At 37.6% G+C, this 24,393-nt stretch overlaps 1 protein-coding gene across 1 annotated transcript in view; it reads left to right on the forward strand.

The window, feature by feature from the left end:
• The window catches only part of LOC129407177 (IQ motif and SEC7 domain-containing protein 1-like), a 116,928-nt gene that overhangs the window by 39,228 nt on the left and 53,307 nt on the right, over positions 1 to 24,393 (forward strand). Inside the window, exon 3 of the mRNA XM_055166200.1 lies at positions 6,340 to 6,450. Within this exon, the coding sequence (XP_055022175.1) occupies positions 6,340 to 6,450 (111 nt within the window). The remainder of the gene's footprint in view (positions 1 to 6,339; positions 6,451 to 24,393) is intronic.

The raw sequence follows: 24,393 nt of genomic DNA on the forward strand, positions 1-24,393 counted from the left end.
GATGAAAAGAAGAAAATATGTATTATTTCTTTTATTTTACAGTTAAATAATTATTTATGTAATTAGGGGTTTTTGTAATCTTAAATGTTCCTATATGAACTGCCTACCTCTTACACTTTAATTAAAAAAAAAAAAGGACCTTGTGGAATTTGGCATATTTGTTTTCAGTTTTCAGTTTTAGGGGGTTATTTTTTCCTGTACAGATATCGAGATATATTTAGCTGTATCTTGATATATGATATATATCGAGATATATTTTTTGATCCATATCGCCCAGCCCTAGTGAGTACTATAGAGTTACAACTAATAATTATTTTATTAATTGTTTAATCTGCTTTTTTCCCCTTTTTTTATTAGTGGTAATCTCTCTGCATTGACATTTTAATAATAGAAAGGTTGCAATATGACGCAATGCTTCTAGTAATGTATTTTGTAATTGATGAAAATCAGAAATGGATTGTTGTTGTTGTTGTGAAATCTTGATTTAATAATGTTGCTGGCTTTGTTCTTTTGTCATGTGTTTTTGAGTCTGTAGAAACGATTACCAAAATATGACAACGATTATTTTGCTGGTCGACTAGGCACAATTATTCCAATTATAGTTATGGTGCTTGTAATTACTACAGAGAATTGGAATACATTGCCATTCAAACATTTCATAGGCTTTTTGTAAGCAAACCTTTTTCCCTTAAGCCTTTGTGTTGTGTTGCGTTTTAGACTGTCCTTTCTGCTGCTGTGTCATTGTGTGTCAAAACTGTAGGGTGATATTTGCCTGCCGGGACCCGAGGTGACAGTGGACCTCCTCAGTTCTGTCTCTCACCCCTGTCCTGCATCGCCACCATCGCTTTTCCTCTTGTCTCCTGTTGCCATGGTGAAGGATGCTTGAGTACCACTAGGAGCCTGTCGCTTTCGTCCTTGTGCACATTTCTCTTTCTCGAGATTCTAGTTTTTTAACCAGGCTTCGTGACATAAACAAAGTATTGGGGCGATAAATGAACTGCTGTCCCCAGTGGGAAAGAATAGCGTTTGGTGAATCATTTGTTATTGCAAAGACAGATACAAAACAAGGCTGTGCTTTCAGTAATGGAGGAAGGAGACGGTTACTTATTCAAGCTTTTCAATTCACAAGAAGAATTCATTCATTTCTTTCTGCTTAGACCCATTAGGCTGACTGGAGGATATCGTAGCAACTATAGCATGCAGGATCAAACTAGCACCCACCAAGATTTAAGGCAGAATCCCTAACCACTCTGCCACCATGCACCAGTTTTCATTCATCTTCACTCCAGTCAAGTCAGTTTTCTATCAAGATTATATTTTATTTTGAATCTTTTTAAGTTTAAGTATTTTGGAGTATCAATGTTACTTATTGCCCATATTTTTGCATTTGCATTTTGCAGAGCTGAACAGTACATAGTTTTTATGATACAAGATGAAGCAGTACCAATTTTTTCCCCTGCTTGTGATCTGAATAAGAAAAAAATGGCCTCTGTAATATCTTGATGAAAGAGTGGTTTGAGTGGTTGAGAGCGATTGTAGAACTATGATTTGTTTAAGCAAATGAGTCTTGGGGCTTGACCAAATCAAACCATTATTTTTCACATTGACTATGGGCATTTTACATCTATGCATCCCCTCAGTCATCCAGGCAGGGTCCACATCAAAAGAAAAGGTTGAACTCTGGACAAAGCTTTTCACTCATCCAAGTAGCTTCTTCAGTTTTGACACGCCTGTATAACTCAGATGACAGTTTACATGTAGTGTAGTTCAACGGACTAAACTAATAACAGGTACACCTTATTGTATACAAGATGAATTCAACCTTCTTTTGTTATGGGGATTTTAGTCTCACTAGTTGAATAAATGTTTTCTAACAATTGGAGTTACATGCAAATTCATTTCAGATATATTATTAAGATGGGGATTGACTGCTTAACTTAAATTTTGCAACCGGTTTTACTTACTTATCTATTCAAGTGTACTGAAAAGCAAAAACTAACCCCCAATGTAAGCAATCATGCTCCTATAATGTATCCTGTGTTCGAATACGCTCATATTTATACAGTGTGAAATGGCCATTATGGCGTTAAACAGCAATTGCTGTAGGCCAGATGTGTCTGTGGATTTGGGATAAAGATCTCATCCCTCAGAGAGATGGGGGCTGCTGGGGTTTGACTCGGGGTTGACAGGCGGAGAAATGCGAGCGGGACGTTTTGAGGCGAGATTCTCAGAGGTGGTACGGCTCGATGAAAATCTTAACAAACACTAGATGAGTGGAGAGCGTCTCTGTGGAAACGGAGATGGGATACGTCTGAGCAATGATGAGTGGAGGACAAAAGCGCTCTAAGTGAAGGCAACTGAGAGGAATCGCATATCAAGTCACTGCAAAGGGACCACGCCAATGATACACTAGCCTGTTGGTCAAATCGCAATTAGAGGTGAGAGTTGTATTCATAAATCACTTATTCTGTTCATTATTACAGTACATTGTGTTTTGCCAGGCACTTAAACTTCAACCAGGGCATTAACAAATACATTTAGAGGATTTCTGATGGATTGTCATAATGTTGTATGAATATTGTCATTCGGTAATCAAAACATATATTGAGATTTTAGTTTTTGTCAATATCTCCCATCCCAAAAATTTATATTTTGATCTGACCATAGAGTAATGAGTTTGTGGTCTATTCGAGCAGATACATTAAAGTATTTTTGTCTTTAATTTATACCTGTTTCTCTCTTCTCTAAATCTGACCATTTAATACTTATTTAGTCTTAAATCAACAAGGAATTTTGTCATTAACTTCTTGGATCCTTTTTAAAGACAATACAGTAGGAGATGTATTTACCTGCTGACATGTTTTGGCTGCTAGCTGCAAGCCATCTTCAGAGCTGTCCTTGGTGTTGGTTGGTGACATGTTGTATATCAGCTCTTGTTACTTCCTGTGGGTGTGGTCAGCCTGATGGACCTGGCAGGTTGCTTAGACTGATCACGCCTCCCGACTCTGGAGGAGGGTGTTCCAGATAGATTTAGGCTTCAACTTAGACAAACTTCATTGATCCATAAGGGAAATTATTTGGACGTGAAAGGAGGAGTGCTCTGTAATCACAGTTGATTGGGTCCATGCTCAGTTTTCTGATTTCAGTGGCCTCCCTTGTCCAGTATTTGAACTTGTTTGATTTTTGGGTCATGAAGAAATTTTGTTGTGGTTTGGATCAAGAATCTTGGATTAAGATATGGATTGTTCATTAGAATGAAGTCAAATAGTGTTAGGTTACCATTTTGTCAAGAAAAAAGCCTTTATATCCATGCTAGTGATTGCATAATACAGTTGTGTACTGTATATACTGTACCAGCTGAACTGTACTGTATGATGTAATCACAGCCTCCTATAAAGATCTGGGGCAAGGACAAAATAAGAATGTACAACTTACTAAGCATTTTAAATTTAGTTTCTGCTGTTGTGCTGCTTTTAGGCAAAGGAAGAGTGTTTCTGAAGTAGGTGATTAAATGAAGTTGCATAATCACATAATTTGCATTATTATTAAAGGTGCAACTTTTCAAGTGGAAGGTCTGCCACCTGCTTGTCCCCATGGAATTGTTCTTTCGTTGGCTGAAATGTTCCACTGTATGGCATTAAATGTATTTATCTCCATGGAGACAAGATGTTGATGCCACCAGGGCAAGTTAAAGGTCAAATCTGTGGACAGGCTACTCCAGTCACAGTAAGAATTCATGTTTTTAAATGCATTTTTGCAAGCTTAATGCAGGATTGTGACACATTCTAGAAATACCATCTCTGTGTAGTCGAGTAGGTGGCAGACCTCCAGCCGAAATGTTACATAGTACAGCTTTAATTATGCAGTCAAGGCAATATTTTTTGTGAGTGGATTGGAAGACCTAAATGAAAATCAGCACCTCCAAGTCCAGTTCAGGTCAGTCTTATGTGGAGGACTTCGGCCATCTTGAGTCATTCATGAAAGCAGGAAAGCTGATGGGAGATTGACAGACAAATTAGCACCTCAGCAGCAGTAATGTACCACTCCGTCACTCTGTGGAAGGAGCCGAGCTGAAAAGCAAAGATGGTGATTTACCTTCGATCCTCATTCTTTCCTTCATTATGAGCTGTAGATCATGACCCTGCAGGAGATGGAGGAAGTGTCTCGGGAGAGGCAAGTCAACTGTGAGCATTTATTCTCACTTTTCTTCTTTTAGTCGACTTTAAGCACCGTTGTGTTCTTATACAGGGAAAGAATGGTTGTTTGTGTAGATATGAATGAACTTGATTGAAGAATCTGTAATAAAATGATAGTCAGAACAAGAGGTGGAAAATGATTGTAAATGTTGTTTTGAAGATATGCAAATTTAATTATCAAGTGCATCTCATATCAAAATGCTGCTCAGAAGCTGACATAAAAAATGACAAAACTTGAGATGTAATCTTTCTGTACTTTTCACATTTGTCTGATACTTGAACTTAACTTCATTTTAAGATACAGTTTAGCGCATTTCTGTTTGTTTATCTTCTGATTATCGTCATTGTGATATTTAAAGAAGACCTATGATCTGAAGAAAATTATATAGATCTTGAAGAAAAAATAATTACCGGTAATCCATTTGCGAAGCCTGATGAGTTCTGGAATACAATCAAAGGTTTATTACCTCCGCCAAGGAGGTTATGTTTTTGCCAGCGTTTGTTTGTTTGTTTGTCTGTCTTTTAGCAACATAACTCAAAAAGTTATGGCCCGATTTTGATGAAATTTTCAGGATTTGTTGGAAATGTGAAAAGGAAGAACTGCTTTCATTTTGGGGGTGATCCAGAAGAAATCCTGGATTCTGGATCACTTTGAAATTTTAGTTAACATTGTGGTAAATGGGGCCAAAAATTTTGTTTCTCAATATCTCGGTTAATTATTGACCAAACCCCATGAAATTTGACTTAGGGATGGACAATGGGATCCTCTTTCATATTCCAAAGGCTGATCCGGATCTGATCTAGAAGACTGATTTTATCGCAATTTATTACAGCAGATATAGACCAACAGCCTCTTCTGAGTATCCTCTCTCCCGTCACCTCTTCTCACCATCTCCTCCACAGCATCTTAGCTCTGAGTATTTATACAGAAATACAAGTTACATACATATCAAAGCAGAGTGATTTTTCACAGTTTCACAGCTTTGTGTTAATCAACTAACTTACATTTGAAGACAACACACAGTTTCGTGTGGGGTGGGGGCAGTTGTGTCTGCTGAGCTTTTAGGCATGCTAATGATTGGTAGAAATCATATTCATTTACACAAAGACAGATTGTGAGAAATCTTTCTACAATATACATATCCATCACACCTATTGTTCTTGTGTCTGCTATATACTGTAACTATAATATGACCATACCAGACATGGGCTAAAAATTATAAATGGACTTTTAAAAATTATTATATATAGGCCAAGAGAACAAAGTACTGAGATGCAAAAATCTTCAAAAATACAATGGGAGGCAGCTGTTTTCCTTTGTACTGAAAACGGAGGGAGTGTTAGCTAATCCAGTTTAGAATTGATATGATTTAATGCGTGCTGGTCAGAGCAAGCTGTTCATCTGCACCATTTTCACGAAATGGGCTTATCAGAAATATGAATACAGTATTAATGTGTAACCACTTTTCAAACATCAGTGCACTCTAAAATAATAGCATAAATATAAAAAATATTGTTGCTTTTAGCGCAGAAGCTCAAAGTCACTTTACAGTTTAATGTCATGCATTATTCATTCATTGTAAACTCAGTTGTAGTAAGCTACTACTATTAGACTGACTCACACACTGCATTCATATAGGTAAGGCAGGTAAAATGTCAATGTATGCATCAAACAAATGGATGCTGCTTCACCAGATGTTTTGAGCCCGAGGGCACTCCTGGTGTAGTCCTGGTGTGTAAAGGCATATGGCATGTTCACACTTCAAAAATCATGTGTGCATGAAACATGAGTCATGACTCCAAAAAATGTGTAATCTTTCACATTTGGGCTTGGTGATTTTATTTTTTTATTTTTTGTTTTTATTACACATGTTTCTCTACAGTGTTGTAGCTCCTTGATATAAGAACCTCGCCTTTTGGTGCCTCTAAAATATTCCTCTTTTGAAATATTACGCTGACAGTGTGTGAAAAAAAGTCACCCAAAAGTCAGGCAGGCCCCACAGGAACACCTCACAGGAGCTAGAATGATTACAATGCAGCTCCTCTCCTCTTCCGCTCACCTCTTTTTCCTTTTACCCTTTCATGTCAGCACCACATGAAATGCATTCTGCCCTAATATGGTCTGTCCTTATTTCTGTTATAGGAGACATGCCTCTTTACCTCTGGAGGTCACAGAAAATCCTGGGAGGCTCTCCTCCTCGGCGGGCTGCAGGAGGGCCACGCCATGCCGTCAGTGGAAATCTGCATCGTTTGGGTAAGTAACACCTTGTTTTTTTACAATACGTATTTGGTCAGCGGTGGATAAAATTACAAATTCATGTGATGATTTTCTTAGATACTACATCAAATTTCAATTTTTATCATAATTCATATTTATTTAGAAGTAGTATATAGACTGTATAGACTGTGTTGTCAAAGGCTGGAGACACAGGTAATTTTAAACATGAATTGTTGTTGCACATGCCCTAGATCACTTCAGATCAATTCTGTGTAAAAAATGTATTGATACTTGCATAAATTAATATTTAGTTTTGATTCTAGATTTATTTAGATATGTTCATTATCTTATTGCCTTCAAGACATAAAGCCATCCATTTCACCCACAGTTCACATTTTACTATGATTAGTTCGATACGCTCACTTGGTCAGTCAGAATGGCAAAGACTGTCCATTTGGACAGTCTGTATTTGTCAGTTTTGAGCATAAAACTGCAATAAACAGAAAAGCACTGAGTCATTTTATATGAACAATCGGTCCAAGTTGGCAGCTCATCACAGGGTCAGATCTCAGTTGAATATTATTTTACGAAACCCATCCCAGTGTCTGTTGTCTCCCTTGGGTGACGCTGTATTACTTGAACTTCTACATCTCCTCATTGCAATGTTGACAATTAGCCTTTCTATGGCAGATGGGTCGTGACAGCTGGAGAGATCCAAAGTTTGAACCAGTCAGTCCTTTGCAGCTGGTCTCTTAATGTCGTTTTTCTGGAGTAAAATTTTCTGAATATATTGCGAGAAGAGCTCATTATGGATAATTAACTATGATGGCAGAGAATGTGAATCTACTATTAGCTGGGCTGTGGTGCATAGAGCTAGAAGGCAGTGGGACACATACTTTGTACAGTGCCACCAAGTTCTTTAAAGATGCGTATTGTAACATCATTAAACAGCAATGTCAGCCGTAACCGTAGCCTACTTTTGACTCATGTGCAGGCTAAAATAGAGGATGTTGAGGGGATGGGGTCTATATTTAAAAATGCACTCTGGCAGTAAAGTGGTTGTGATGAATAAGAACATGGCAATGGTTTTCTATACATCTCTATAGGTGTTTACAGTACACTTTTCAGGTTCTTATTTTTCAGCAAAATAATGTATTCGAAATGATGTGTTCTAGGTTGTTTAAGGTCAGAATATGAATGAAGCTATTTATTTTGCAACATATTTGCTTGGCTAGAATTGTGGTATTACTGTTGCCACAATATAAAAAATTTAAACTTGATTTCAATGCTAAGCCCAATTCTTCTTGATACTCAATTTTGATAGCACAATGATGTAAACAGTCTTTTTAAACAAATATGGTGTATTTTCAGGACTAGAACTATTGTGCTGATTTGATTGCCTCTTATAGTGCTTTGTAGGTCAAAAATAAGCAAGCAAAATGTCCCAGGGCCACCTGGTAATCAACAAGAAAAGCATAATAGAGACTGAAATTTGAAGTTGTAAAGTTAGCCTGGTAGCACCAGGGCTCTACCAAATGGAAATAGAAGGGAAAAAAAGGAAATTCAACAATTCAAAACAATGTTATATCACATGTTTTTAATTTGCCTTGATAAACACCTTATTTCTGCTTCCTATGCTTTTGATTGCATATGATCTCTGCATGTCTGTTGTGGGATTTCTTCAGTAGGTAAGAGTAAGAATGAAATGCCCAGGAGGTAATCATATGACTGTATGTATATGTATGTATATTAAAGGTATTGAGTCTTCTGAGCCATGTTAAAATGTTGTTACTGGATCAAAAACATACCTGGTGTTGTTTATATATCATAACATAGATGAGAAAATAGCGTAATATGGGCCCTTTAAGGTGTGTGATGTTTGTACAAAGTTTGTAAGCAGATAAGATGATATGCAGAATTTAATATTGCCAGTTTTTAGTGTAGAAAAGGATCGGATGGACAGGCTCAGTCATCAGGTTTAGTGCCGAGGGGGCGGGTCTCTAGGGACAGCCAATCACATCGTGAGCTGAGCCTGGCTGCTGCTGCTACAGTGTAATAGAAGAAACACACCCCAGGGATGAACTTGAATTGTGTCAGTGTTTGATAATTTCTTTCTTTCTTTACTTCTCATTTTCTTGTTTGTCCTTTGCTTGTTTTGGTCAGGACCTGTTCCTTATATTGCTACAGCCTTAAGCCCAAACAAGTGAATTCAAGAAGCAGGTTGCAGAGTAGACCCAGAATCCAGTTTATGTATGCCAAACATGTTCAAAACGGTAAATCGATCTGCAGCAGGGCTGTAAGGTTTTATTGATACTTTGCAGCTGATGCCATCAACATTGCCTGGGGGTCGGATGCTAACTGTAAGCTCTGCTCTGTCTGAAGTTCTGTTACTCATCATAGTGGATAATTAGGATGCTTGGAATGCATTAGGAAAGTATGGAATACTAAGTACTAATTTAAAATGAATTAAATCTGATCGTCATAGTTTGAAGACCGTAAAAATCAGGTACAATGTCTTCCAGAAAGGCTCAACCATGCCCCATTTATGTGACTTTTTCACTACTGGTACTTATTTTAATTTTGATAGTATAGTAAACAGGTATAGATTTTGTGCCTCTGCAGTTTAGTCAACAGATTCTTCTCTCTAATCTTATTTTTGCTTATTTTATAACTACCAGGCAACATGACAAAAAGAGGAGGCTATATCCTGTAATGAGCCACCGATCAGAAAGTAAATAACAAGCAGAAAACATTTAGCATTTCAGCATGTGACTGTGGGTGTTTCATGAGGACATGTTTAGTTTATTAAAAGCGGAAAAGGGCCTAAGTCAATAAACAGTTTATTGCTTCTTATTGGAAGATGGAATAGTTTCACTGCACTGCACTGTTCTATAAAAACAGCAGAAACGTTTTGAAGGCAGGTAGCTCCGGTCCTAATTACCGAAATGCAGCTTCAGAAACGTGTTTTGTATTTTGATCAGGACAATGTTGTTACTATTAAATGCTCTGTCTGTTTTCAATTGTTAAATTGATGTTGTCAGTCTGAAGGAAAAGTCAAATTCCATTAGTGCCTACGTGCATACACTGATAGTGATGTACCTCCTTCTCTCTTTCCTCCTAACTGCAAATTAATTCTGTTTTAATTTCAGACAGTTCAGTGCTAATAAGGCTGGCTAGAAGCATCAACATACAGTATATAAGAATTTTATTTTTGCAAAAATAAGCAGGGTGATATTGACAGGGTGAGATTAACATGTTCAAATTCTCCAAAACCCCAGCATCTCCAGCCATTCATTAATCAGTGCTAATGCAACCTCTGCAGCTCAGTGAGAGTGAGATCTAAACTCACAATTAGAAAACATGTGTGTGTCCTTTAAATGCAGGTTAAGATATTGGCAATTCAGGTTCAGTTGTGGTTGTACTCCTTTTATTGTACAGTGCTTTGTTGAGAGTTTTGTTTTGTTTCATTTACGCATGTTTCACAGACAAACGCTGCATATTTAAGCAGTGTTCTTCTCTCAGTCAGAAAACACTTTGTTCCACCTTGTGATGTCATGTCACATGCCAATACAGGAAGTGTTCCACTGTGTTTTTAAACTCCACACATGGTCACTAGAATTTTTTGGATAATTTCAGCTCACCAGTCTCGACTGAACTAAAGGGTTACGCAAACCTGTGTGAATGAAACAAAACTCAACTCCAGGTATGTTTTTGAGAAGGTGACAACATTGTAACATGACTAAAAACTCACATTAATAATAATAATAGTCTTAATATAACACCTTTTAATATCAGGCAACCAGTTTTCTCTTTCTCTTATTTAAAAGCAGAATGTTTGGTTTTGCAGTGTAGCTGTAAATAAAACCTCATAAATGTAAATCTCTCTGAAGAGTGGTATCACTGAAGTGTTTTAAAGCTGCTTAGCCTTCGCGCTGTCCTATTTACTCGTGTCCAGAAAAAGAGATTTGAATCATAACTTCCATTTAGCGTTTCTCTATTTCCTCTTCTGTGATTATCTGTGAGCGCACTATCACTGCTGTAATAACACAGAACATTTTATTGATTTGTGTAAATGACTTGACCCTCACAGTGGCGAGGGTTAATACAGAGGACAGAGTGCAAATAGAAATTATGAATTATTGTGATTAAGTCAACAATAATCTTTATTTCCTGGAATTATTGATTTGATTCCTTCATTACATTAATGAAGGAGGAAATGTTTTGTCGTTTTGTTTGTATGAGACACATATTGACACACAGAGATGCTTGTTATGCAGTTTGTATTTAAGATCTAAGCTATTCCAGTTTGTAGTCATGCTGTTTTAGACAAAAAAATATTTAGTTTTAATGCATTTTAGGCTACAGTGATGAATCAGAATAATTGTGACTAATTGACCATAGCACTAAAATAATGTTTGACTATTTATCTCGACTCTGCAGACTCTTAAACATACCAAGTAGCAAAAAAAAAAAGTTTCCATCAAAATTAAACTCAGCTGGCGTAATTTAACCACTGTTTGGTTAAACAAAAGTCAGAATGAACAAGAAAATGTTAGACCAGTGTACTAATGGAAAAAATAATCGCTGACTAGTTAATTACTAAAATAATTGCTAGTTTCAGCCCAAACATATTCTTAACCAGTGTGATGGGCATTTTAGTTCAGAGTTTAACAGTAAAAAACCCTTTTAACATTATCATTGTGAAAGGCCAACAACTAGTGACATTCACTTAACATAGTACTAAGATAAAAAAGTTTTTTTTGTTTTATTTTGGCGTGTAGCACAGATTTGTCTAGGAAACCATGACAACAAGATAAAGGACAAAGCAATAGTTTTGAATTCATTCATAGTACACACATCCATATTTTTGTTAAGAAGTAACGACTTTATGTTTAAAGGCATTTATCCCCGACCAGTACACACTGCACTGGATACATGAAAATCCTTGCTCCTCACTTTTATGATCATATTATTTTGATCAATAATTCCCTGTCTCAGCTGGCATATATGTACTGTTATTTAGTTACAAATGTAATAAATACATCTTAACAAACAAGAAAAACCTGCTTGTTTCTATGGATATGCCATCTCTCTCTCCGTAATGTTCCACAGTAAGACATTAAACACCTCTACCTTATATTTACTCAATCGCAGGTAGTTTTATAGCTAAAAATACCCCAAAAACAGGCATTCTGACTGTGAGTGGGGTCCCCTCTCCACAGATCTGACTTGTAACTTGGTCTGGTTTGGTCTCCATGGAGATAGAAAGGTTTAATGCCATATTGTGAAACATCCCAGACAGATGGAGAAAAGCATTTGATGGACCCTCCATCGAAAAATTACACAATGCACCTTTAAAAAAAATACTGTTATGTGCAGCCCTAATAGATTTTAGTTCAAGGTTTAGTGGAAAAAACCCAACTTAAACTCTGTGTCTGCAGGCCAGTGACTAGTTTGACTTCTGTTATTTGCTCTTTTCTAACATTGCGGTCAAATCATTAAACTGCCAAGGATTTTTGTGCAAACTGATCCAGGAATTGTTGCCAAGTTACAAACCAAAAGGACAAAAGCAATAGTTTTGAATTCATACATACTAGTATATCATCCACATACATTTTACACCCATCCATATTTTTGCAAATAACATATATAACTATATTTTTAAAGGTGCATTGCACAACTTTTCTAGTTGTAGGTCTGTCACCTGCTTGTCTTCATGGAGATGTTATTGCTTTACCTGGAATGTTGCATGGTATGACATTAAACACATCTATCTAGCATTTATCCATTACGGGTGTTCCTATTGCACAAAAATACAGTAATTCTCTCAGTGAATAGGGTTGCCTCTTCACAGATCTGACCTATAATATAGCTGCTATGGATCTTTACATCTGTAACTTTTACCATATTATTTTATATATAGTTGTCTCTCTTGAGATAGATAGGTTTAATCTCTACTGTGGAATATTCTAGACATTGCAATAACATCTCCATGGAGCCAAGTAGGTGACTAAGCCTCCACCAGAAAATTTCCGCAATGCACCTTTAAAAGAACTGTTTGGTACTACCCTGGATACATGAAAATCCTTGCTTCCCCTCCTTCTCACTTTTACTTTCTATCAAAACATATCAACAAAAACTGGCCTTGAAATCTCTCTAGCTTTTCCTCCACAGCTCTTTCATTTGTGCACAGCCTTGGCACCATCTGAGGTCATGAAGAGAGGGGCTTTACGACACAGTAAACATTTATTGCATGTGGCAGCAACAGTCCTGGTTGAAACATGGAGGAAGCAGTTATCAAACCAGGATTAAAAAACACACACTAAAACTGCCTTCTTAATCCACGCACTTGTTGATTTTGTTTCTTTATTGACCTATTTATTTTCAGCTGTTAACATTGTAAACTTTTCATTCAGCCAGATGGGAATTCTCAAATACACGATCGTTTAACAGGGCCTTGAAGCAGGGGGCGCACTTCCGTAATGTTTTGACACTCTTGGGAAATTGCCCATTCTTCTTTGATGTTGACTGAGGCTGTTTCGTCATCACATTTTCTAAGAGTTAATTACAGGCTCCGTGCTGAGACAGAGAAGCTTGAACACACGGTTAAGAATAAGGGCCCTGTGCCTTGACGGTAAAAGATAAGTTGTTTTAAATCTAGCGGGGGCTTTTGGTGCCTGTTACTTAATTTATGATGTTTCCTTTAGGGCATTAGAAGAAAGATGGTTGTTTGTATTTGCATTTTGTCCTAGTCCCAAAGTGCTTTTTGCATAATCTCTTTACCCGGCAGTGAATGTGCAATTGTGTGATCCCATGATCTAACCACTACTACATGGTAAATGCAGTGGTTACTGTCACGGCACTTTGAGATAGGCTCCACGCAGCTTATGTACAGTTGTGTGGAAAAAATATCTTATCTGCAAAATGTTACGGACCCCAACTCTAACCAACCACTGCTTTCACTGAAAATCATTCATGGAAAAAAAAAAAAGATAGATATTTCTCATGTTTATAACAAAAAATACTTAATCTAATAAAGCAGACCTATTATGCAAAATCCACGTTTGTTGTAGTTGTTTCCCCTCTGAGTTCTATTTGTATTGATTCATGCATGTTTGAGCAATCTATAATCTATTTTACTTTCTTAAATGGTGATACATGTAGGATTCTGCAGCACCACACAATCATTTTGACAGTAGAAAACAATTCACTACTTGCTAGCATGATGTGCAGATATTCAGGTGCCGACAACTTTACCGCAGTTTTCTAATGCAGAAATTGTAGACTTGTTTTGTTTATTAAGTTGTTTTAGATCAATATTGTAATTTAAAATGTCCAATAAGGTAGGGGGATAATAGATTATAACTGTATAGCAGACACAAGCACAATAGGTCCTCTTTAATTTATTGTAAAGTATATAATTATCTTCTCCCTTAATGTGTATCATCTCATCTCATGGGAGATTTGTCTTGTTTTGATAGAGGTGGTTCAGTCTTGAGTAGCCTTAACTTAATTCTTGACAAATATTGTTTAACATAATTAACATGATTGTTTCTGGCTCGATTTGTTTTGGTTTGTTTTTGAAAGTCCCTGCCCATATTTTTAATCACCACTAATAAATGATTGATATGCTCGTCAATAATGTAGTTATCAAATTATTTTTATCTAGACTCTAGGCTCCACAACTTGCAGTGTTGTGAGAAGAGGTTTCATAACACAGACAGACCACTTGCATCAAAATGACACAAGCAAAGGGTCAAATGTTTTTGATAAAAACCCAATCAAGTGTCAAGTGTTCCCTATGAAGATGTCCTCAAGAGGCATCTCTTTAGCTTCAAGTTTAGTAAAAATCTCACATTTGTGGCCCTTTTGTGAGGTAAGGACTAATCATTACATTAAATAAAACAATCTGAAGAGGAATCCATTAGTTAAATTGTCTTTTTCTAAACCCTTCAAGTGCTCTCATTTTCCATTTTGTTCAGTTACAGTGTTAATCTGAAAAGTCTTAAAAGTTTGACTCTTAGCACACACAGTTTCGGGCTATTATCAGACATTTAAATTTTGGTATTGGATTCTAGAGAAATGAGAACAAAAGACCTGATGTCCCAAACTCGTAAGTCACTGGGTGTGTGGTGTTTAGTGAATATTTCCCATTGGCACCTGTGCATCATTAATTCTCTGTTCTCTGTTCTGGTGCTAATAGATTTGTGCGGACAAGGACATTTTGTCAAACAGAACTCACTGCTCTCTCCAAAAACATCTTCCTCTCTGCTTTCCATTTTCATCATTTTTATAATAACATTAGCAAACCACATGATGAGACTTTTGGCCTTGGGTTTTGTTGCTGCTAATGCAGATGGTATCCATGGTGACATTATGAGCTTGCTCAGGATAAATGATGATTTGTATATTCTCTAGGAAGTAAAGTTGTTTTATTTAGAAATAGTTCAATGAAAGTACCAGAGTACAACTTCTGTGATTATGATTGTGTTTATCTTGTAATTATGTGTTGTACTTGGATCTCCAGTCCCTCCTACTTATTTTTTTTAATGCTGGAGGGTCTGGAGTGAGACCACAGACTGTGTTAGACAACTGTACAAATTTGGAGCAATCCAATCACAGCAGAATGAAATTTAGCCTATAATTTATTTTACATCACATTAACACTTTAGATGCTTGTTAGATGATGTTGCAGAAATCAGCACTGTTTATACTGCATGTTATGTTTTTCTTTCTTTTTTACTCCTTTTGTACCCCTTATGCACCATGTTTGTTGTGCTTTTCTTTGATTGAATAATCCATCTGTCAATCATGCCCATCAGCTCCAGACCATACATCTTTGTAAAGTACATTGTAAAATCTTGTTTTCTTGGCTGGCCAGTAAGTGTTGTCCTTGCTGCTACCATTTGGCCAGGAATCCGTTAAAAATGGGTTTTTGGTCTCGGTCCCAGTTAAATAAAGTGCACCTCAACATCAAACCAGTCTTAACCTTTCATTCAGAGTGAAAGAATTTTCTGGCAGACACATAAGCATTACTTGAGAATATAGAGCAGTAATTGTTGCAATACTGAAATTAAAAGTCAAGTTTAAACTAAATCTAAAGTTATCTAAAGTAAAGTATTAATTTTGAAGTGCTTTTACTTGTGTAGGTACGTTTCTTATCAAATTACATGGATTCGCACTGTTATTCTGTTAAGGAGAGTTCACCTTAACTCCAATGTCAAATGTGTATGTTCAAAGTCTGCTCTTGTGTTTACTAGCAATGCTGTACTGTTTACATTAGATACTGTTTTTGACGTGCCCATGTGAGAGCCCCGGTTTATACCCTATCACAGCCTTATGTCATATCCACCACAATGTCCCATGACACCCTATTATCATTGTAATAAACCAGGCCCTCACCGCTGTAACCTCAAACCCGCACACAGCCCTATCAGTGACATAATCTATAAAATGGTCATGCCTCCGCGATCTGTCCAGAATACCAATTTAGTTATCTCTCCCTTTGCGACTGACTGTGTGTGCATGAAAAAGCAGCACAATTATATCAGTGGATGTGTGTTTTAGGAAAGGCAGCTGGAGCGATGCTGAGTGAATGCAGTGGTGGTAAAAGCTCCCATCAGCCATAATGGGAAGCCTCACAGATGTGCGCAGACAGAACCCAGGTGTTAAGACCAGAGTATGTGACATTTTGGCCACAACACAGCAAGGAAAAAGACTAAACATGCCTCAGCATCTTGTTTTTCTCTTGTGTAAATCTGCCACTAGGCCTGTCACAATAACAAATTTTCAAGCACGATATATTGCTATAGAGATATATCGTGGTAAAGGATTATATACTGAACTAGAAAAGCACTCAGAGAGCGCAGACCTCCGCCAAGGACTACCCCCATTTTTTATATAAATTGCGATAAAATCAGTCTTCTGGATCAGATCCGGATCAGCCTTTGGAATATGAAAGAGGATCCCGTTGTCCATCCCTGAGTCAATTTTCATTGGGTTTGGTCAATAATTAACCGAGATATTGAGAAACAAAATTTTTGGCCCCATTTACCACAATGTTAACAAAAATTTCAAAGTGATCCAGAATCCAGGATTTCTTCCGAATCACCCCCAAAATGAAGTCAGTTCTTCCTTTTCACATTTCCAACAAATCCTGAAAATTTCATCAAAATCGGTCCATAACTTTTTGAGTTATGTTGCTAACAGCCAAACAAACAAAGAAACAAACAAACAGACAAACGCCGGCAAAAACATAACCTCCTTGGCGGAGGTAAACATTCTAAACATTTTTAAAAAGACAGACTCATTAAAAGGGCATGAACTGCAACAAATAAATAGCAATTAAATTAACTAATAAAAAGCCAAATAAAACAATAAATAACCATAGAAGTCACTTATATTTGTTGGAATACGCTAAGATTTAAGCTGTAGAAGGTTGAATTACAAAAATCTCCCTCTTGCAAAGAAAAAAATACCCATCCTGTAAATATGTTGTTCCAGTTTTGAGTGATAAGTCAATATAGTAATTACTGTGACAGGCCTGTCTACCACCTTAAATACTGTCTGTGGACAAATATATTATATATTATGGCCAGAAAGTTCCACATTTTCTTCTGGATTGTTTTGTGTAAAATCATAGAACAAAAAAGATCATATTAATTGTTATAATCTTCCCCGTGCCACAAACCTCTGGCCAGGTATCGAACTTCAACTGGCATAAATGCATATAGAAATGGACATAACTAAATAAACCACTAGCTGCCTCGTTCCAAGTAGGAAGTGTTCATGGGGGCCTTTCCTTCAACTCTGGTTCCAGGTGACTTTACTCTCTCTGTAACTACGGCAGTGACCCTCATTATTTCGGTCTTAAATTGTACGTATTAACCTGCTGTATAGGATCCTGGTGTTTGCTAATTTGCTACTTTTGTCTGTAAATAAATTCCTATTTCTAATATGGTGCTTGAATCCAAATTCGCCCCTGTATCCACTGGCATCTCGAGCTTCAATTGACTGGAGCCAAACGCTGTGGGTGACTTCACACTCCATTAGTGCACTTCTTTATACAGTCTATGGTGCCCACATGTTAAAGCTATATATCTTGTGCATGGTGTTATATCAGTCTGTAGATATCACTGTAATAATCTATATGCTAAAATAATCGGTATTATGTTTACACTTTGTACTTTCTGGCATAAATGTATGTAATACATTCCTTTTCCATGTTCAACATCACATTAGCTCTATCAAGTACTACAACAATGGCTTTTTTTTACTCATGGATTTGCCATGTCAAATGTATTATTTAACAAGCCACATAGGGGGCACAGTATAGTCCTATATTTGTGTGAGACCCCAGCCTGAATATATGATATTATATCAGATAGAATATACCGGCTTCCACCATTATCACTAGTATCCATATTCACTAAGGACCAGATGATAGGCTGACCTCATAAGTGAAAACCAAAATGAACTCTTGTAGAAAAGCGCTGCCTTGAAATATGATCTAATAATACCTTCGGACAGTTAACATGTCTTATAGCATCTTGTTTATTTTTCTATCCAGGGAACAAGCGCCGTTTCCCTGACTCCAATAGCCAGGCAGCACTCTCTGGAAAATTAGATCTAGTGGCAGATTAGTAATATTGTGTCGTTTTCTTATCTTTTCATCTGCTCTGGGCCTTGGTAATATCAGGCTTGTTGTGAGTGCCTCAGATCTATCCCCTGCTCTGATACTGCATTTGCAATTCCATCGCTTCGTATCGCCGTTCAAATCGAGAATAGAGGAGAGAAGGAAGGAGCAAGGAGGGGCGGCTAGTGCACTTCTACACAGGAAATACGACTTGGAGAAGAAGTGATTTGCCCCACTACTCAACGAGGGGGATTTGTATGTGGGTATGAAGCTGTGAAATATTAAAAAGGAGGCTGGGTGGCTCATATGATAGATCTGGGGGTGCGCATGGGGCTGTGACCGGAGCGAGGGATGAAGAAAGGGAAGACTGGGATTAAGGGACAACATCCATAGATGGAGTGTGAAATAAAGCAATTGGATGACAAAAGTAGATATCTGGCATCATATGGCATAAATAAAGAAGGCCAAGCTACATTTTAAAGTTATGTGGTATGTGAATAAGGGGAAATCTTAAGTCTTAATCTTAAAGGTCCTATATTACACAAAACTGACTCCTGTGATCTTTAAACCATGTTATCATACTGTTACTTCCTCAAAAACATACCTGGAATTGTGTTTTGATTCATTCGCCCATGTTGGAGTAAACCTTTATTATTAGTATGTCCACATCACCAAAGCTCAAATTGCTCTGTTCCACCTTGTGATGTCATGAAGTGGTACTTTTCAGGTTACAGCTCCTTTTACCATTAGTTTAGTACAGATAGGCGACTGCATTACCACATGACATCACAAGGTGGAACAAAATGTTTTCTCTGATAGAAGAACTAAATGGCCTAAATATGCAGGGTTTGCATGTTAAACATGTGTGAATGAAACAAAACACCACTCCAGGGATATCTGTGATGAGCAAACAACATTATAAAATAGATCAGAGAATAGTGTAATATGGGTCCTTTAAAGGGACAGTCCGGAATTTTGGTCATAGGACCTCATTTCCTAGTTAGCCAGCGTGTTGGAGACGTTAAATATTCCATCCAGTCCTTGTATTTGCAGAGGTCACTGGTGCTAGGCTAATGCATGTCAATGGCCATAGTTAGCCTGCCGCTATAAACAGACTTACCCACTCCACAAAACACCCGAGGCAAATTGATTATTACGCCAGACTGTTGTTGTAAATGTCTGTGTTGATAGAATAATGTCTAAAATAAAACTAACCTTGCATCATATGAATCGTTGCATGTTGAGGGACTATTTTCTCAGCAGCAGCAGAATTTTACTTTGCCGATAAGGTAGGTGCTAGGCGATATCAGTCCACCGCTGCCAAGCTTCCTATCAGAAAGTATAACTCGCTGCTGCTGCTCAGACATAAATCCTTCAAATGCAAGGTTGGTTTTACTTCAAAAATTATTCCATCAACACAGACATTCACATCAACAGTCTGGTGATATAATTGTTTTGCCTCGGGTGTTTTGTGGAGTGGGTAAGACTGTTTTTAGTGGCAGGCTAACTATGGCCATTGACATGCACTAGCCTAGCACGAACAACCTCTGCAAATACAAGGACAGGATGGAATATTTTAAAAAGTGTCTCCACACGTCTCCAACACTCTGGCTCACTAGGAAATGAGGTCCTATGTCTAAAATTCCGGACTGTCCCTTTAAAGCTGGCTGTTACAATTTGTCAGTAGATAAAGCAAATATTTTACACATTTTGAACTTTGTGGTAATGAGTTAAACAGTTTTTTATCATTCTTTATTTTGTATTATTCATTACCATTGGAAGATGACATTTCATTTTGTTTTTGGTGTGGCATAGGTGGTTAAGCATGGTGCAAGCTTTGGAAGGAGAAGACTGGCAGTTCAAATGCCATCTCTGACTAGTGCATACTTTCGTATCCATATGCAAGACACCCAACTTTCCTGACATGAATGTTGAGTTTGAGTGAGAGATTGGTTGCCTCGTAACCACACCACCCATCAGTGAACTCCATGCAGGCCAGCTGTGTCTGAAGGAGCTACACTGCCAGACACTAGACTACTGCTTCAATGAATAATGCTATTTGAAATGCTTTGTGAGTGTATATGTGCAATAAAACTGAAAGTCATTGGTATTTAGCTCCCTATTCCAAAAAGGTTAACAAAAAAAATAGCAATATGAATTTCTTCTGGCTTAGTTATTACTGCTGTCATTATGTTTTTTCAAAGTGTCTGTCCCTCCTCATGTCCTCTCTGGTGTGTGGAGTTGCAGAAATGGCACAGCTGACCCCAGTGCAGTGTATTGTTTGTCTGCGATGAGGAGCTCGTCTGTCTTGTGGCTGTGATGTTGTCGAGGCTTCGGGCCAAGTTGCTGACAGAAGGAGCCTTTGGAGCGCACTGTGCCCTCTGCCACTGAAACACACAGGGATACACTCACGCACACATACTCACACTCACACACGCAATCATGCACACTCACACACGCACTCACATTCAAGCACACGCACACACAGATACACACACATGAGCTGCTGCTACTGTCTCTCTCTGCTTCAATATGAGAGAGAGGAACTAAGGCTTTACCCTCCTAAAGTCAAAACTGTGGTGAGGAGGAAGAGCTGTACAAATGAAGTCTCTGATCTACTGATGATTAGAGATGAGACAATAAACAGTCTGAAATGGGGAAACACCGATCCAGCTTTTTCAGTTCCGATACTGTTTTCGATGCTGTGGCTTTAAGTATCTGCCGATACCAGTGCTTTGGTATCTGAAACATGATACTTTTTCATAATATATTAGTAGTTTTCATAATATTTTAAACTGTCAGCAATTCAAAACCAGAATATGATTTATTGCCCTTGTCACTCTATGTTGCAACATAAAACAAATAATTTTGATATTATTGTTATTTAGCCAATTTAGCCAATATATATATATTTTTTAAAGTTTTTAATTTATATATATATTTTCAGTATGTAAATCAGGCAGCATTTTCAAAGTCATCAAACAGAATAAGACTATATAGTGCAGTGATTTGAATGTCATTGTACCTCTATCTTGGAGCTTAAGATGTTAAAAAATACAAAATATATCAAGTCTCTAATCTTAACCTCCATGTAATTAATACTAAATTGTCATGTATTGGCTTGTTAAAGTTTTCAAGCGCAGCACCATCTTCTTTCATCACTCTTATTTATTCAGCCTGTTTCTTGTCTAATTAAGTATCTCAAAGGTTAACATTTGACTAATGTTTCTCATTTAAACTGCGTTCACTTGCTGCTTCTTCCAAATAGTCGCCTGAGGGATATATTCCCTTACAAACTATTGATTATACAGTGTTATATGCAGAAGAGGGGGTACACTGCCATCTAGTGGATTACAGGGATAATGTAGTTTTGAAAGACAGCACTGTTTACATCTTGTTTTCTCAGTCTGTCACTGGTTCTGTCATGTGTGTGAAGTCTCAAGGGAGGAACAAGGCCCCCTATAGAGCGTATCGACAACTGTGCCCCAGCTGTCTTTCACGCACTGATGTGTTTGCAGATAGCGCTAACTATAGTAGGCTACATTACGGGTTTAAAAACAACACATTTTGGACGGTGTTAAGGTGTCAATTTGTGGAATTTAAAAGAAGAACTTGCTGTTTTGGTGACCCTCATTGCTTGTATCTGTCTTTGTATCAGTGTGACTAACTCAGCAGGAACTGACAGCCAATTCAGCTAGAAAAGAAGCCATGTCAGGAAAGTGCGCAAAGCAACACCAGAGTCATTCACATTGTCTTTGTGAAACTCTATGGACAAACTTTGTGGGAAAATAAGTTCTGCAAGATCCCTCTATAATCTCTTCTATGCTCTAGAGAGTTTTTTTTTTCGACTGTCAATAAAATCCAAATGCCCTCTCCACCTCCTCCCACAGCCGTCTGCTGTTTGTCCACTTTGCCTATATTGGAGAATGCACCAAAATGAGAAACTGGAGAAGCAAGGCATTTAATTAGCTTAGCGCTGATTTGTATGCGTTTCCTGTGTCTTTTAGCTACACATTTTTATTGGAGCTTTTACTAGACCGACTGCCACAGAATCCTGCTGCCTCAGCCCACATCAGAGGCGCGGGCCAGCTGCATTCAGAGGCACCATATGTCCACAAGAGTAGAGAGGGCGTTTTCAGTGCAAGGCTACGTATGCAAAAGTCAGGGCAGCAAGAAGGCCACTATACAACATGACCTATATAATGCAAATTAAGCATAATACTAGGACTACTGGCAGTGAATAACATATTATAACTCATTAGGGGGGCTGTTCCTGAGTGGGATATATTTAGCAGTGATTTTTTTTTTTTTTTTTTTAGGTTTAGAAGAGGTTTTGGATTGATTCTATGCTGTAAAAATGAGTAAGAAATGTAGACCTAATATATATATTTTAGTAGGGCTGGGTATCATTACGAGGTTGCTGATAAGATACACCTCGATACATAGGACACGATAGGATACATATCTACGATACAGTGCACTTTCGTTTCAATACAATATATTTCAAATCAATTCAATACAGTTCAGTAAAAAAATAATGGCTAAATCACGGCTGTGATACTGAAAGTCTTTGTTAAATCATTTCTTGTGCAAAGTGAGTATGAAACAGACCCATTTTAATCATCAGACCAGTGAAAATGTCAAATGTGTCGCATAAACGAGTTTCATTCCACTAAACAAACAACAAAACTGTAGCACTGTAACAAAATAATGTAGTAAAATCTACCAAAACATACTCTTAGCAATATATCGATACAGCAGCTCACAATATCAATAATGTATCATCACGTTAAAAGATACAATATATTGATATTTCGATATTTTTGCACACCCAAATTTTTTGTAATGTTTTGTGACTCTTCTGTTTTCATAGTAGCTGTAGACCAGTGGCTTTGAAAGGCAAAACAAGTGCTCATCATTCTGAACAGAAGGTAATTAATTATATTTTAGATTATTTGTAATTGAATAAAGCAATAATTGAAATCACAATTATAAATTCAATTAAATGCTCAGTCCTGTTAGTGTTGGCCAAGTAGGCAAGTGCAAGGAGTTGCTGGGGAGTTTAGTGACACATTTTCTGAGGTCTGTTTCAGGGGTTTTCATACTCTTAGTTTATCTAGAGGTGATCACAACATCTACACAGCAGCAGAGTGAGTGACAGTTAGTGTCTGTCAACCTGCCCAGTGGAAAAAAAAAAAAAAGATGATAGGTGGTGCTCATGGGGTGTGAACATAGACTGTATATATAAATGGACATGGCTAACCTGCTGGCCATCAGATTCCACATAGGAAGTGAGCATGGGTGCGCTTCTGGCTCCAGCAACTGTTGTTTCAATTCACTTTGTATTGAAAAAATTTTGCCACTCTCTGTATGATTACTTCTGTCAGGATCCTCATTTTGATCTTAAAATGTTTGTATTAACCCACTGAAATTTCATCTGTAAATCAAGATATGAATATTAATTAAAAATTAGGTGCCTTCTTTCCCCGAGATCACTTCCTCTATAGCAACAGGTTTGATTGACAGCGTTGCTAATCATCACCTCCTTGCTTAATCTGCGGTGCTTGTGGGAAGGGGCATTACCTTCAACAGCCTCGCTCTGGATCAGCTCTTTGATTGCTATGATACTCGCTGTCAGAATTCCAAATATGGAACTGGACTCTAAATTCACCCCTTTAACCACAAGCCACGACAAGCTTCATTTGACAGGAGCTGAACGCTACAGGCGACATCATACTCCCTCAGTTCACTTTTTTATGGGTGTGAAGGATGGGTCCCCGTGCCATCTGGTCCAAAAGTAAAGCCACTGTAACTGTCAGAAATTAAACTGTATTGTAGTACATTTTGTATGTTAAGTGGTGGTCTACTTTTATTTTCATTCTCACTCCAATTTGTAAGATTTTATACAGTTTTTGTTCCAACAGAGCCTCCCCTGATACCATGTTATTCAAACAACTTCATAGTGCCAGTATCTTTTTCAGCATATATTTTCCATAGGTTTTGATATGCAGCATGTTGAAAGCTCCATAGCTGATAGCATAAATTTGAGTGCATTTGTCAGTGTGAAAGGGCATTGTATTCACCATTTGGCTCCTCTTTCTATCAGCGTGTGTGCCCAGACTACTAACACCCCCCACCACACACTTACCTCCTCCCTCTCCTCCCCCCATCTACAGTATGTATGGATCTCCTCCTCAAAAATCCGATGGGCAACAGTTAGCGCAAGGTTAAATTAAGTGTCATGCTTCCCTATAATTGTGTCTGAGTTACAGCAGAAAGTCCAGGCCAATTATCAGGCTTTTGTGTTGAAGGTGACTCAACAAGGCCTTTCCAAGATGAGCAGC

The sequence above is a fragment of the Boleophthalmus pectinirostris genome, unplaced genomic scaffold (genome assembly GCF_026225935.1).
Source record: "Boleophthalmus pectinirostris isolate CB_2022bp ecotype Guang Dong unplaced genomic scaffold, ASM2622593v1 HiC_scaffold_8, whole genome shotgun sequence".
Classification (NCBI taxonomy): domain Eukaryota; kingdom Metazoa; phylum Chordata; class Actinopteri; order Gobiiformes; family Gobiidae; genus Boleophthalmus; species Boleophthalmus pectinirostris.